This window comes from Pteropus vampyrus, unplaced genomic scaffold (genome assembly GCF_000151845.1).
Source record: "Pteropus vampyrus isolate Shadow unplaced genomic scaffold, Pvam_2.0 Scaffold1, whole genome shotgun sequence".
In the NCBI taxonomy this organism is placed as follows: domain Eukaryota; kingdom Metazoa; phylum Chordata; class Mammalia; order Chiroptera; family Pteropodidae; genus Pteropus; species Pteropus vampyrus.
The window spans coordinates 25,398,928-25,415,322 of NW_011888782.1; the positions used below are offsets into that span (position 1 = coordinate 25,398,928).

At 35.0% G+C, this 16,395-nt stretch overlaps 1 protein-coding gene across 1 annotated transcript in view; it reads right to left on the minus strand.

Annotated features, from left to right (window-relative positions):
• Nucleotides 1–7,405, minus strand: part of STXBP5L (syntaxin binding protein 5 like) — a 279,142-nt gene extending 271,737 nt beyond the window's left edge. The window contains exon 1 of the mRNA XM_011355337.1: nucleotides 7,229–7,405. Within this exon, the coding sequence (XP_011353639.1) occupies nucleotides 7,229–7,405 (177 nt within the window). The remainder of the gene's footprint in view (nucleotides 1–7,228) is intronic.
• Nucleotides 7,406–16,395: the final 8,990 nt, after the last annotated feature.

Genomic DNA, 16,395 nt, shown 5'->3' on the forward strand with positions numbered 1-16,395 from the left:
GAAATCAGTAAGAGAAAAATAGATGGAAAACACAAAAATACTTGGAGATTGAACAATGCATTTCTAAATAATTCATTCATCAAAGAAGAAAGCTTAAGAGAAATTAAAAATTTATTGAAAAAAATTTAATGCTAAAAAGACAACTTGGTACCAAAAATTATTTTTAATTTAGGAATAGAGGCAGAATATAATTTGGCAAAAACAACTGAGATAACAAAGAGAAAGACTGAACAAAGACATGAAAAATCTAGGGAAAGAAATAAATCATGAAGATAGAACAGCAGCTCATAACAACTAACCTGAGCAGAGGGAATAAGAGAGACAGAAAATCTTAAATTTTTTTGTAGTGTGAAGTTACAAGAAGAAAGCAGTTTGGTGGTTTCATCAAACTACTATCATTCCTTTAAAAGTAATCCTTTCACTGGATTAAGAGGATTAAGAAAACCCTGACATGATATTTAGTTAGCTTTGCTGGTGGTCCCCCAGGGTTCTTTCATCCTGGTTCCTCAAGATCAACCTGAGTATCTGGATTCTTGTCAAATATCATGGTTTCTCCTGCATCACTTTTGCCTCTACTCCTGCAGGTCCTGCATCTTCCATCTTGAATCTTAATCTCTGCCTATATTTGATCTCATTAAAGTAAGCAAATACATTTAGACAAATTGCCTTCTGTGACTATGCCCTATGCGCCCTTTGCCTGAATCTTCACCAGACTCACTTAAGTTTCTTGGTATGACTCATTCAGCATCCTGGCCTTCCAACTACCAAATATAATGCTGTCCCCAAAAAATATATATATTTGCTAAGAATAGTATTTTATTTCACATGCTTTCCTATTTACAAATATCTGTTTGCTAGTGTAAGAGTAACTAAAAATGAGAGGTTAGAAAATAGAAGTGAGACTACTCTGGCACTGTAAAATATTTGCAGTGATACAGGCCAGATAATTACTCTGGAATTCAGTTAAAATAACTGGTTTAGCTGATGTCACACACACAGCTCAGGTGAAAAATTAAGAGTATTATAGGTAGCTCACCTCGTTCAGACTATTACATATGCAACAGAGCTTCCTATAGGATTTTTAAAAATTAGTTTCATTTTTATAAATAGTTTTATTTCTGCAGAAAATAAAATTTTGTATTTACCTGGCTATACAAAAATATTAAATTGATTGCTGGGTTGAATTCTCAGAAAAACAAGAATTACCTCAAATCTTCTATTTATCTCCTAGAGTTAAAAAGCTTCTATTTGCCTGCTAAGAAATACTATGTGAAGGAATAAAATATATTGTCTCAAAATAGAGAAAAGAAAACGTAAATTGTGAATAAATGAAGAAATTTTACAAATGAAAAGAGCTCAAAACATTGTTATACTTAGTATAGTTGTTTTCAAGTATACTATTTCAAGTATATGATTTTACTAAACAATAGCTATTGTGTATTATGTTCTATATAATTATATAACGATTTTAAATCATTTTGAATTAATAATTATGTAACAAATTCAAATTATATAACAAATTCAAATCAACCAATATTAATTCTTGGCTGTTGATCAACAAGAAAAATTTCTCTTATCTAGGTACTGAAGCAGGACTGCTTAGCAACATATTATAGCAACTTTAGCTTCAAAAGCTACTTTAGAAATAATAAATTGCTAAAAGAAAAAAATGCAGCCTCTAACAGCTATCAGCTGAAGATTGCCTGGTACTAATAGCTAGGCTACCGTGATCACCTGTGAAACATGAACAGTTTCACAGAAAATCATCAGACAAGGCCCCTTTATGACCATGATGAAGCAAGACGAAAACAAAACCACTACAAGGTCATGTCTGGGTACAGATAAATGTAAGAACCTTGCGCAAACCACACTAATGATTAAACGTTCCCCTCATCCAATGATCACAACGGTGCCTTCTTTAGTAATTAGAGTTTAGCCTATGCTATTCTCCTTGCTCCTTAGATAAAAATCCTTAGGATACATAATGACAGAATTGTCCCCCATTTTCTGACAACACTCAGTTATGCTTCTTTGAGCTTTCCTAAAATCAGCTAACACAATCTCAAACCCTGTAACAAACCCTAATCCTGTAATAAGCTCTTTCTAACACCCTCTTACTGAGATGTCTCATAATTCCCTTTGGTGCACAATCTCCCTGGTTGTGATAAACCCAACTTTGTTTGACTATAGGTATGCAGTCTCTAGTTGATGAGCATAGACACTTCGTTTCTTTTCAAATATTCTAAAACCCAGTCTACACATTATTTTGACCGGTCTTTTTAGCTGGAAAATTAAGTCAGTATGATATTGACATAAGAACAGGCAGAGATGGAAGGACATTGTTATCTCAGATACAAATACTAGTACATACCAAAAGCTAATATATAACAAAGGAACATCACAATCTGTAGAAAAATAATAAATTGTATGAGAAAATGGATTGGCTATTTGAAAGGAAAAATCATTTTAGAAACACACTGTACACCAAAACAAGTTCTGTTTGAACAAAAAGTTAAAATATAAAAGATCAAAACACCAAAAAAAGAAAATAGAAATGAATATTTAATCAAAACTGAATTTTAAAGGCATTTCATTGCTTAGGAGATAAAAAGGAAGGGATCAAAGATTGAACTATACAAAAAAAAAACTGTCACTATAAATAAAATCTTTTATAAACATCATTATTTTGACAATTAAGTAAAAACAAAAACCCAATTTCATCTTATGAGGGACAAAAACAATTCAAAAGCTTAAAATTGGGCTCCTATTTGAAACTTTTAATGAATATAGTCAAAGTTATTGTTATTAAGGTAATATGTAAATGATTTATAGAACTCTAATGTGGGAAACCAATAAATCATCTTGTCATTAAAAGTAAACTATGGAACTTAGCTCTATGGTTTTATTACACACATATCTTCAAGTAAAGGCAGAAGGGACTTTAGAGAAACATACTAAACTTCAAGAAGTAGGAATTAGGTTTAATCACTAGTAATAATCTTACAGATAAATTTGCAAATTATGGATGATTTCAAATCAGTTCTATACTGAAATATACACAAAGTATGACAGCACTGCTTGTTTTTAAGAACATAAGAACTGCCATATTGAATGAGACCAACAACCCAATTTGCTGACAATATGCTACCACCAAAGGAACTTTTGTGAGAAAATGTGATTGTTCTCTACGGTAATTTTAAAAAATTATAAACATAATTCCTACAAGTCCACAATCTCTTCCTCAAACTTACCCCTGCACCCTTATGGTCCTAGGAGAGCCTAAAGTACTGAATAATCTGGCTTTGGCTTCTGGTTCTTAAAATTTTTTTTTTAATTTTAATTCTTTTTGGTTCTTAAACTAATTAACGTCTGAGTTCTAACATGGTAACTTAATTCTTCTGGTTTGCATCCATTACTATTCTTAAAGATGCCCATCCTCTACTGTCCATTTTGGTGACAGGAGCATGACGTCCTTGTGAGATGCTTTATCCACAACAACGTATCCCACAATGTCAATTATACTACCTTTTATTCTATTAGTTTTGTAAATTATAGAATGAGACAAGTCCACCCATCTCAGGGAATCTTGTATAGTTCTTTTAATGAATGAAAATGTAGAACTGTGGAACTGTGACAATGGTCTTGTGCCAATCTCATTTACAGAACCTCCCAAGTAAAATGACGTAAAATTAGAAGAAAGTGAAGACCATGAAAAACCTGAAGATGAGATAATAGTCAGAGATACCTAGGTACTAATCTTCTTTCATCTTTCCATAGTTCTGGAAAGCCCAACTCTCCACAGTCCACACCTGTGTTTCTTATTTTATACATATTTATCTGGCAATATCTGATATTATGTCTTGTATGAATATCATAATTACAAATCCATTTCCATACAGAAGATATGCTAGTTATCTACATGTTGGCTCTGACACCGTGATAATTTATAAAAATAGTTTAAAAGTGTTAATGAATACTGAATTGGCTAATTTGAGTGTATTCAAAACTTTAGGGACAATGCCATCTGGTTCTGGTGATATATTTATTTTTGTCTATTTCGTTAATTCGGTCTAGAACATTCCATGTTTGTCACTGTCGATCTAATACTTCTGATTCCCTTAAAAATCATTTAGAAACAAGAATATTTCTAATAACTTCCTCAATAAAAGCTGAAGTGAATTTAATTGAATCTTTCTAAAATCTCCTTTGCCATATCTTTTTGAAATTACATACCATGTTCCATGTTACATAAAAACAGGGAAATCATTCAGTGAAAGAGTGACATAAAGTGGTGTCACTCTTTCACTGAATGGTTTCCCTGTTTTTATGTAATATAAAATTTATTTTTTCCTGATCTCGAATCAAAATTCTTCTACTATTTCTGTATTTCTTAACTTCTTATAGATGTGTACAGATTATAAAGCTTGCAGCTTTACACTTTTACTTTTTAAGGCTACCAAATGTCATACTACCTGCCTATGGAAGCTATTATACAATAAAAATCAATAATTGTAATACAATAATAAGCATATATATGTAGATTGACTGTACAGCTTACTTTAAGATGTATGCCAATGAACTACCATAATACTTATTTAATGCATGTTATTTAATGGAGTTTCACATAAGACTTGCTTATGGAGCATCACTGCTCTAGGGAAACCAATGTAGAATTTTTAGCAAGGAAATGATATAATTAACATTATAATTCAGAAATAGCCATTATTATAACAAAATGAATTGGAATAGGGTAAAACAAGAGGTGAGAAGATCAGTTAGGAAGTGATTTCAAGAGACTAAGCAAGAAAATATGATGGAATAAATGAGTACTGAAGATGACAAAAGAAATTATATTTCAAAAATACTGAGGAAACAGAATAGATAGGATTATATGACCAATCAGATAATAGAAAGAAGGATGGTTTTCCAAAGAGCAGGTTCTAGATGTATACTTTAATTTTGATCATGTTGAAAAGGTATAAGTATCCAGAAGGTGCCAACTGCTTAGTACTCAGAATAGAATGTTCTTTGCACATTTAATCAGTGAGTCTAAATGAAGTCCCCAATTTAGTAACAGCTGTAATTTTGGAATTTCCTTAATCTATTTTTATATATTTTATTATAGTTCAAGTAACCTAAATTACAGTCATAACCGCTTTTCGAAATTAACTAAATTCCTATCCAAAGACGCCATAGTACTTTACCCATTTAGTAAGATTTCAATACTATTTTAGTGTTCAGCTTATATAGCTATCTATCCTTATAATTTCTTTGAAAATTATTACCTGATATTATTATAACCCACTGGTGATAGTCATTCCACAAAAAAACAAGGTGATTTTAAAACTTTACCAGTAATATATACATTTTGTCATCTTTTCCAATTTACAAATTGCTTCACCTAATTGTCTTAATTGATCTTCCTGATAAACGTCTTACATAAGAAAAGGGGGTCAAATATATGGTGATGGAAGGAGACTAAACTATGGGTGGTGAGCACATAATGCAAAACACAGATGGTATATTATAGAACTGTACACTTGAAACTTACATAATCTTATTAACCAATGTCACTCCAATAAATTTAATGAAAAAAAAGAAGAGTGAAAATACTTACTAGTATACTACAGATGAAAAAAATCAAGGCTCAAGGAAGATAAACGTCTTGCCCAAGATTATATGGCTGACAAGTGGCAGAGCTTTAATTAAAATACAATTTTCCAATTCCAAGGCCAGTGCTCTTCCTACCATGCCATGTTTTTGAAGTATTACATATTTAACCTGCCATTTTCCATGACTATCTCTTAACTAAAGAAATAGGAAGGTGACTATAATCCCATTTTACTCTCTTGTATTAATTCATTTCCCAATTTTTTTAATTTAAAACATTCTCTACCAGCTTTATAACCTCAACAGCCTAATGCCATTCAGTTTCAGAAGCCTACCTTCTCTATACCAATTTTACCTTTACTAAAACTCTCCTCCATCACTACCACATTCACGACTGAGAGAATTTGAAATTTTTTTCAGAATCTTGAAGTGGAACTAGTAATACATCAAAGATTAGAGAATCAGGGCATAATTCTCTTGCCTAGAAGTTCAAATTTGGCCTCCAGGACTCTGTTTACTTATTTATCTTATGACCACTATTTAGCCCCTTCCATAATCTGATGAGATATCTATTTTTTCAAGTTGAAGACAGAATTGTGTAAACTTTGCATACAAAACTGCATTGTATATAAACCTCATAGGGTAGGTTAAACTGTTGATCTAATTCTATATAAACTTGCTTTTATGTAAATTAATTTACAATAGTTTAATAACTATAGATTTAATGTTTTTATAATAAAACTACTGGGAATAGAGACTACGGTAATTATTGAAATGTATCTCATGATACACTGTTTACTACAAAAATAATTTTAATAATTTCAAAAGATTGTTGAAGTAAAAAATTTAATAATTTCTGTGATTTCAAAAGTTTACTGTTTTTCTTATGTATTCAAACACATTTATAAAATCATATTCATTTGTTCTCATCTCTTGCCATCGAAAACTCTTTTGCTTATTAAATAGAAGTTCAACATTAAAGTACAATTATCTAAAATGTTTCCTTACTAAACCAGAACACAGGCTATTTTTTTCTTTCAAGTATTACAAGTTCTTACAAGTATTAAGCTCATGGTATTTGTTTGTTTGTTTAGAGTTTAAGACTCTGGGGGTGTTTTTATTCAAAATTTAAACAATGAATTCTTAAAAATTCCATTAGATCTATTAAAATCGATATATTCATCTAGCTATTATCTAGTTAATTCTAGCAACATTTTAAGAGCTTTAATCATTTACTGAACAGTGAAATAAAAATAAAATTAGTTTCTCTGAATGACATCACGGAATTAACCACAATGACAATTTTCTCCTTCAATTTACTACTTTACATAAATATTACATTAAAATTTTTGTCAACTATTGGGCCTTAACATCATCTTGCAAATTCTATTTTTATGCTTGCCTATTTCCCTCTTAAACTACCATGGCCATTTAAGTTGGTGTCTGGAACATTTTTGTTAATTCAAACTGACCTATCCACAGAGTTCTCTGCAGCAGACTCTTTGATGCTGGCACTTCAACAAATTCCCGTCGCATGTGTGCGTGTGTTTTTTAATACTTCTTTCCCCATAACAGTAAAATAAAGAAACAATAGTCTTTAAGTCAATTCTAAACTTACCTTGCAAATCTGGAAATACTCTGAAGTCAGGGTTTCCTGAATTTCTTCTCTGAGAACCCCTGCAGTCCCTCCTGGATGCACGGAACCACTACCACTGTTACTGCCACTGCTGCTACCACTGCCAGGGGAGGAGGCAGTTAAGCCATCCAAAACTTTTCGGAAATTAAACTTCTTCATTTTAAAAACTGTTGAGAAATTCAAAGGAAAGGGTGACTTAACACACAGAATTACACTTAGGTGTTTAGCTTTTCATTAATCAAGGCAGTAGCCAGTCCCCATTTTATGAGCATGGGCTATGAAGGACTAAAAAATAAATGGATAAATTAAAAAAAGAGTCAGGCTTCATACTGTCAATTTTTAATTCTAAAAAGCATATCCTTCAAAACCAAAAACCACAACTCCAAAAGCAACAGTATTTTCTCTTCATACATCAAATTTTCAAGGGCTTTATCCCTAGCTGGTGCTACGCTTTATCAGCACTGGGGTAAAAATAAAAGGCAGTGTCATCGTCGTCATTAGCATTATATCATCATTATTATACAATCAAACCAGAGCCCAACAGACCAAGAGTCTCCCTCTGTTAAGGGCGGGCTTTCCTACTAAAGGTTCAGCTCAGAATATTTTATTGACAGAAAAATGATTGGGGTGGGGGGGAGCAGTATTTACTCAACCACCACCTTCTGGGCTCTCCCCCATCATCTTCAGTGCTCCCTTTTTCTCAATGGGAAATGTAGGGGCGGGGGCTTTTCCCATTCTCCACCTGCAACAGCCCGGACCCCAAAGCATCCGCGAGAGACCCAGGGCAACAGCCAACAGGAGGAGCGAGTGGCGGCGCCTGCTGCCCCCGCTTCTCCCTCCGCCTCCCCCGCTTCCCTCCCAGCATCTCCCGACCCCATCCTTCCTTCACGGCTCAAACCGCCCCCCACCCCGCTCCCCTCCCAAGCCCTGCACTGCCCGCAGCAGCCGCCGAGCTAGCCCGCCGGTCCACTCTCCCCGCAGCACAGCAGCGGCTCTCGGGAGGACGCCAAGCAGTGGCGGCGACCGCTGCGGCGTGAGTCCCGCCTCTGCCAGCTGGGCGCGCGGAGCCGCCGCTCCCGCGGTCCCTCCCTAGGCGCCTAGGCGCGGGGCTCTCTCCCGCGGGCGCGCGAACACACAAACACCCTCACACGGACATTCACGCGCGGGCGCTCACGCTCACAGACGCACACACAGGTGTGAGGGAGCCGCTGCTGGACGGCGGCGTCCAAGAGGGATGACTATCTGACTCTCGACTTAGGCACCTTCTTCAGCCGCCACTATCCGCCTGCCGCCCGGGGAAGCTCGGGGTGCAAATGGAGGCGGGCTCGCAGGCGTAGGTCCAAACCCGCTCCGGCCGCTTCTCCAGTCTCTCGGACCGCGGCTCCTGGCGCTCTCCGAGGTCCTAACGGAGCAGGAAGGCTCCACCGCAGGCTCCGCCCTCCCGCCGTGGGAGGCAAGCCCCGCCCCTCGCTCGCCCCGCCCCCTCCTGCCCAGGCCGCCCTGAGCTCGTGAAAGGGGCGGAGAGTGCCGGGACATCAAAGGGAGGGAATAGCTACTTCTCCAATCCTAGGCTCAAAAGGGCCAAGTTCCGCGGTTGCGAGGCGCGGAAGAAATTTCGGGATAGGCCTATGGAAAAGCCAATGAAAGGGGGAGGGGAGAAGCTAGAAAAGTAGGTGAAGTAATTGATTGACAGCAGAATTGGCCAGTATGCCGGGCGGCCGTGCTTTAGGGGTTGTAATTGGCGCTACCTGTTGAAGGACGCAAGTGTTAATCAATAGAATGCCTAGAAGCGTGCGAACTTGGACTCCTTGAATCGGATGCTTTAGGAAGGGTTTCTCTATGTCTGGCTCTGGACAATACTGTGAACTTGAAAGTGTTTTGCAATTTATCACCTCTACAAGCCTCTTCCCGCTCTTCAAGTGCATCTATTGAGCTTTCCTGGCTGCCCTGCTACTTGCATAATGGCCTAACAGGTCACCTCTGCCAGAGGGAATTGTATTTCAATAGAGTTTGGGGATATACTGTATAGCCTTCCAGAAACTATCGAATTAATTGTTCACCTTGTTCCCTCCAATGCGTAGAATTAGCCCCCTTCTCCCCATTTGCACAAGTACGAAGATTTTTGTTATAAAGAAACATTTCTCTCTCTCAGTAAACCGTGTCAAGAATATATTTTAGGCTTTTTCTATGAGTCACAATAATCACTTTGAAAGATGTACTATTCGGCGCAGGATTTTTTTAAAGCAGCATCAGACTAGGAAGATTTGGTTCTGAGCCCTGACTTGCTACTAAATTGGGGAAAATTTGTACCTCTATTTCTTCATCTGTGAAAATGAAGGGCAGCTCAGGGGGCCACAGATAGATGTAGACTTCAATCTGGCAACACAACAGAACTCATTAGTAAACATCCCAATATTTTTACATTTTGGAAATCTTCTAAGAACACCTTTTCTTTCTTTCTTTCATTCTTTCTCTCTCTCTCTCTCTCTCTCCCTCTCTCTCTTTCTTTCTTTCTTTCTTTCTTTCTTTCTTTCTTTCTTTCTTTCTTTCTTTCTCTCTCTTTCCTTCTTTTGTGGAGAAAAGAGATGAGAGGGGTGAAAGCAAAGACCTGAAATAAACGAGTTGCTCAAGGTCACATAGCAAGGAAATGGCAAAGATGGAATACAGCCCAGTTTTTCAGATCCTCAGCTCAATGCTCACCCTGTTCTTTTGAATTTTTCAGCATTTAATATCCTTTTGAGATCTCCCAAAGACCCCCAATACTGTCTGGTAGTCTTTCATTGCCACAACTAAGCAGTAACACTCTTGAAGGCAGAAATAGAAATTTATATTTCTCCTATCTTGTTTAGCAACTGGCACAATGTTTTACATATAATAGGCACTTAAAGGGTTTTGAACAGTGGTTTATTAATAGTTATTAGTGAAAGATTTATGAGATGGCACCCAATTATATCATGTTTGGGAGGGGCAAAAATAAAGGTAGAAACAAATGCCATGCCTGATGTTAACTAGATCTCTGTAAGGTTCCAAATTCTATATTGGATTCCTAACAAGATATATCATTGTTTTCTTTCCATTTTTTCTTCTCTTCTTCCTGGCCCATTTCACCTCCAAGCATAGGTGCCTATTAAGGCGAAAGAGTTTGCTTACCTTTAAGGCTAAAGAGTCTGGCTTTTCTTTAAATGGGGGTTGGGAGGGGATTGCTCTAACTCTTTGAGAAGTAGGCATTGTTATCTAAAATAATAGATTTAGATGTCCACCTTACCTTCATCAGAAAGTCTCTGAGCAACTCCTTAACTTTCAACTAAATGAAAACAAGACTATACCAAGTAGTGGTTTGGTCTTTTGATGAGAGTGAAGAAGATATTCTGATTTAGGAAAGTAAGATGTAACTCTTGCAAGAAAACTCCTTAAATCATCCATCACTATCACTATAGTATCTTAGCCAACTAGGTGGTGCTTTTTATTCTAAAAATTAGGGGAGAACCAAGACTTAAAAGGTACACAAAACAGTTTGACAAAGATTCTGCTTGAGGATCCTAAAGGGAATTCACTGGCCTAGTTAAGTTAAAAAGAGGTGACAGAGTAGATATACTTTCACATGGGATAATAAATAGGAATGAAAGAAAAGCCAGGTCGGAATATATAAATGTTTACAAAGAAATATAAAAAGCCTAAAAAATAAAACATGATTAGAATGCTGAGACTGTGAACTTTTGGGGACTATTTTAAATATTTTTATTGTTCTTCCACAACAGCTATCACAGTCCTTATATATAGTGAGTGCCCAGTAAATATTAATTTGAGTAAATGATAGCAAGTAAAAATCTTAACATGATTGCAATCACATAGAGAGAGACAACCCATGGACAGAGGACATTGTGATGTCCATTCACAAACTGTGAGCAAAGGATAAAAATGAGCAAGAGACTGAGTATATTATGTAAACAAGGAGACAGCATAAATATATTTTTGGTAACCTAAAAATCTTACTAGGTGAGAGAAGCACAGTGAAATATCTTTGGAAGAAAATTCTTTTCTTAACAAATTAAAAAGAAGATGTTATTATATAAACCATCTAGTAAAGGGAATAAGACTAGATCATGAATATACCTTATAAATAAAGTAGGCATCTTTAGAATTGGATCAGATAATAATAATAAAGCACTTTGGTCATTTTACTGCAAACTAGAATACCTCATGGAGAGGAGTTTCTGATAAGCCATAATGTCTTCTTAAAACAACAAGTATGAAGAACGACAAGAAAGAAAAACAGACTAAGCTTGGTCCTTGGGGGAAAAAAATCATTAAATCATTCAAACAAATCTAATATATTGGAAGGATTTTTAGGATATATGTTTAAAATACATTACAACTCATTTTAAGTGGTGGTGATCTTGGATTCAAGCCAACAATGAAGCTAATAGAAGCTGCTGTTTGTTTTCACATTTAAAAAATAATCAAATAATTAGAAAAAGTATGTACATCTGTGGCACTTCAAACAGAGAAGATTTGATAAACTGACTAGACTTGGAGCAAATTAAGCCAAATTGACAAAACATATGTAAATGGTCCATCATATATAAAGATAATAAGTTCTACCAGTTATTTAGCACCTATATGCCAAACACTATACTATGAAATTTATAAACATCTCTTTCAATTTGATCCTTATTATAACTCTACGAGATAGCTTTTGTCCCAATTTACAGGTGAGGAAATCTGGGACTAAAAAACATTTGAGAAATTCACCCATGATCACAGGTGGCTAACCCAGTCTTCAAATTCAACACTAATCTCTAAGATCATACTCTTAATCACTGCATTGTGATTGATTAGAGGATTAAATAGGAACTAGAATAGGAAAAAGGTGGGGGTCAATTCTTCTGAAATAGTAAGTATATGTGTATTTTGTTTACCAGGACTGCCATAACAAAATATTACAGACTGAGTGGCTTAAACAACAGAAACTAATTTTTCTCATAGTTGTGGAAGCTAGAAGTCTAAGATCAAAGTATCAGCAAATTTGGTTTCTTCTGGGGCCTCTCTCCTTGGCTTGCATATGACTTCCTTCTTACTGTATCCTCACCTGGCCTTTCCTCTGAATGTATGCATCCCTTGTGTCTCTGTGTCCAAATTTCCTCTCCTTATAAAGATACCTGTCAGATTAGATTAAGGCTCACTCTAATTGCCTCATTTTTACTTAATCATCTCTTAAAGGCCTTATCTCAAAATATAATCACATTCTGAGGTAGAGGGGTAGTAACGGTTTTAACATATGAATTCTGAGGAGACAGTTCAGCCCATAACAAATGACAATTAAATTCATCAGTCTTTGAGGAGAGCCATCTACAATAAGCTAGAACTGTGTAAACAATGTTACATTTAGTTTCTCATTTATTCCTCACAACAATCATGCATGATAGTTATTGATAACTCCATTTTACAGGTGAAAAAAAACTGAAGCAAAGAAAGGTTAAGTAGTATGCCAAATATCATACATCTAGTAGATTATTAAATAAGAATTTGGATTCATGTAAATCATATCCCAAAGCTCTTTCCTCATGCTGTTAGCTTTCTTTGGAGAAACCAAAGAAATCTCATTATGTAGATATCTGATATTAGAAAAAGAAATTATTATGAAATTAAATATTAGGCTAAAACAAAACAAAAAAGGTAAAATATCTGCTGAGGAGTTTGGATACTAGAACTAAAAAGAAATTTGGAGTTGAGAAGTGAATACTAGAAGCAGAGAGCTTTGGGGATGGTAAGCTGCTAGGAGGTTCTTATCTCACAAGAAATCTCAGTATACTTGGAAGTATATTAAGAGTCCCAGGGGAGTATCCCACTAGTGCAGAAGAAAATCAGTTATTCAATACCTAATTAGACATAGCAAGGCAGTACTAAATTGCTCAGAGAGTCTATAGTGTCAAAGAATATCAAAACAGCTGGAAGGAGAATTTGGTGGAGGGACGGTGATGACTCAAGTGTTACTATAAGGCCAGGCTGGCAATTATTTATATTAGCAAGTGTGAACATTTCCAATCTGCTTTCTGTGAGTTACCAGGTCTTGGACTGAGCAACCTAATTTATCACTCATCTCTGACTCCTCAATCATGTTATAGCACCATCCTTTATATTTGCCAGTCTAGGAGTGAGAATTTTATTAAGAGAACACAGTTGAAAAATGGATTCTACCTGTATCCTTTCTGGCAAAATTTTCAAAAGGATTAGGAATTACTTTTCCTCCTAAATCTTCATCTGACTTTTCTCTGACACTATTATACATCCTTCAGGAGGAGTACTGGTTGATACTTGTCAGCTTTCTGTCACATGGCAGGAAGTAGCAACGAACACAAAAATACCTTATCCGGCCTTCTCCAAGCCCACAAAGGGAGAAAACTACAGGGTTAACTAAATAATGTCATAGCTCTCATGAGTTTCAGATAAACTGGCAGGGGTCATTATGTTAGACCCAAAATATGCAAAGTGTAGTTCAGCACACAATCAAAGACAGAAATGCAAACAGAACTCACCCCTTTTAGGGATAAACTGAAATATTTACTATTAAATACATAATTAGAATCAGCTCTGTGCATCTTTTAAAATAGATTTTCACATATCAAGCCATTACATTGGGATGTGGTAAAAGAAAAGGATTTAGTGTTGGGACAAGACTGAGTTTTCTAGCTGGGGCACTAACATGCAAATATATATATATATATATATATACACACACATACACATACACACGTGTGTGTATGTGTATGTGTGTATATATACATATACATATTTATAGGCTATCAAAAGGAACAAATAAGATTATGTATATAAAAGCAATTTGTAGAATGCAAACCACTTTATAAATATGTTGTTATTTTATTCATTATTCTTTTGCTTTAGTAAAATAGTTTATGAGAATTGACTTCAGAGTTGAATTTATTTTCCCATTATTATAAGTATACAAATCTCTTGCATTGGTAGATTGACTATTGCTGAAATTGAAGGAAAGGAAGAGGGTTTGGACTAGATGACTTTTAAGGTTCTTTCCAATCCCAAATTCTGTCTTTATATGATTTATAGTCACTGTATCCTCTTCCTAAATACAACAAAGCCTCATTGAAAAGGTAACTAAAAAATTACTCATGTAGGTACCGGTCAACAGAAATGAACGATAGCCTAATGTAGGCAAAAAACACAGGAACCCTAAAAAGTATCTGTGTACTAATTAGAGATTCTGAAAAATCACATTTTTTATTAATGTTTCTATTTATTTGCATGTGCATGTATATCTGACTATAAAAGTAAGGTGTGCGTATTATAGAAACGTTAGAAAATCTAGACATTTATTTCTAGTCCTCTTCAGGACATTTTTAAACAAACTGAAAGTGTCCTTATATACCATTTTTATTCCCATTTCGTTTTTAACTAAACATTTTTGTTGTGAGCTTTCACCATTTCAGAAAATATTCTTCGGCAATACCATTTTGAATGTCAATATTACATTCAATCATATAGATATTTATACAATGTATTTAGTCATCTCCATATTGTTGCATACTTTATTTCAAATTTTATACTATTATAAACAATAATGGGAGAACTTTTATACTAAATCTTTAGCAAAGTTTCATTTTTTTTTCATAAATGTGCCTCATATATTAAAAGTTTGCATAATATTAATCCTCAGACAGGAACTCCTCAATCAGATTTTTTCTAGGGGATATTGTTAAGTCAAAATAATGTCTTCTCACTTAGTTTTAAATTTTATTTTTAAAAGGTTGTGCCAATTTATACCCTCATTAAGCCCTTTGGTCTCTGTGGAAAACTTAAGCTACAATGAATCTTTGTAAAGTGATATCCCATACTACCTACATTGACTTTATTTTTTTGTTTAGATGTTGAAAAAATTCAAAGAGAGTTTTAAGCTGATAAGAATCGGTAAGCATAATCAACTAACCAGAGCAGCTGATAAGAATTGGTAAGCATAATCAACTAACCAGAGCAGAAAATGTGGCAAGGTAAAACATATAATTTCAGTAAAGCTCGTCATTTCAGTTTGGAGGAAGAAAATATAAGTTTTCACAGAACTTCAAAGTTAGAAAGGAGCTTAGTAATTCACATGTTTGATTTCTAAATTTAAAAAGTAATAACACAAACCATTCTATTATATCAACAAACTAAAACAATAATTTTTTCATATGTTATTGTCATTTGGGGGAGAAATTAAGAAAATAAGCACAAGGAGAACCTAAAGGTAGAGAAAGAAATATATAGAAGAAATATGTAGGAGAATAATTTTATAGTAAAACAACCAAATCTTAAAAGAATATTTAAGACTTTTAAAATCAGTTAGGGTTTTTGCCACTGTAGACTAAATAGTGATGGGAACCCTTGGTATTTGTGGAACAAACTGAAGCTGAGAGCAAGATTCAGATCACAGATCATAGATTCTCTTACTCTGATCCAAATGGTAAAAACTACAAACAGTTGACAGCTTTTCTTAGTTTTGGAATATGGAGACAAGAGGAAACAGTCCCTTTTAGACCCAGTTTCTGTTGTTTCTTGAAGCTTCGATTCATCATGACTCAGTGATGATTGCCCTAATTTAAACTGCATTTGTTGTTTTTGTGGTGGCAAACATGAAATTTAATAACGCCATTACTGAATTAATTTTTTTAAATGGCTAACAAAAGATTAAGATGTTAAGATTTTTAAAGTGTTTATATTAATTATTAGCCCTGCTAAAATTGGCATAGTAGAATCTTAGAGAAAAGCCAGGATGCTAGCATGACTTTGCTTTATTATAAACAAAAGTTCCACAACAGAGTCATGAGTGTAGAAGGATGAGCGACTTCTTGCCTGCCCAATTGCAGACTCTAAGACAAGAGAAAATCATTTAAGTGGGTCTTCTCTGGCCATGCAGGATAAGCTTTCCATTTCAATCAGCTCCTTGGCTACCTTGGGCTGACAAAACATTGTTGTTCTCTTAACCTATGCCAAGCTGAAAAACTTTACAAGTATTTTTTCAGTTACAGCTAGAGTGATTTATGGCTTCTTCTAGCTCTTCTCAGTTAGAAAAACAAATTTTATTTCTCTGCCTCATTCCTTCTCATTATTCCCCCTCTCTGTTGTCATTTGCCATAATC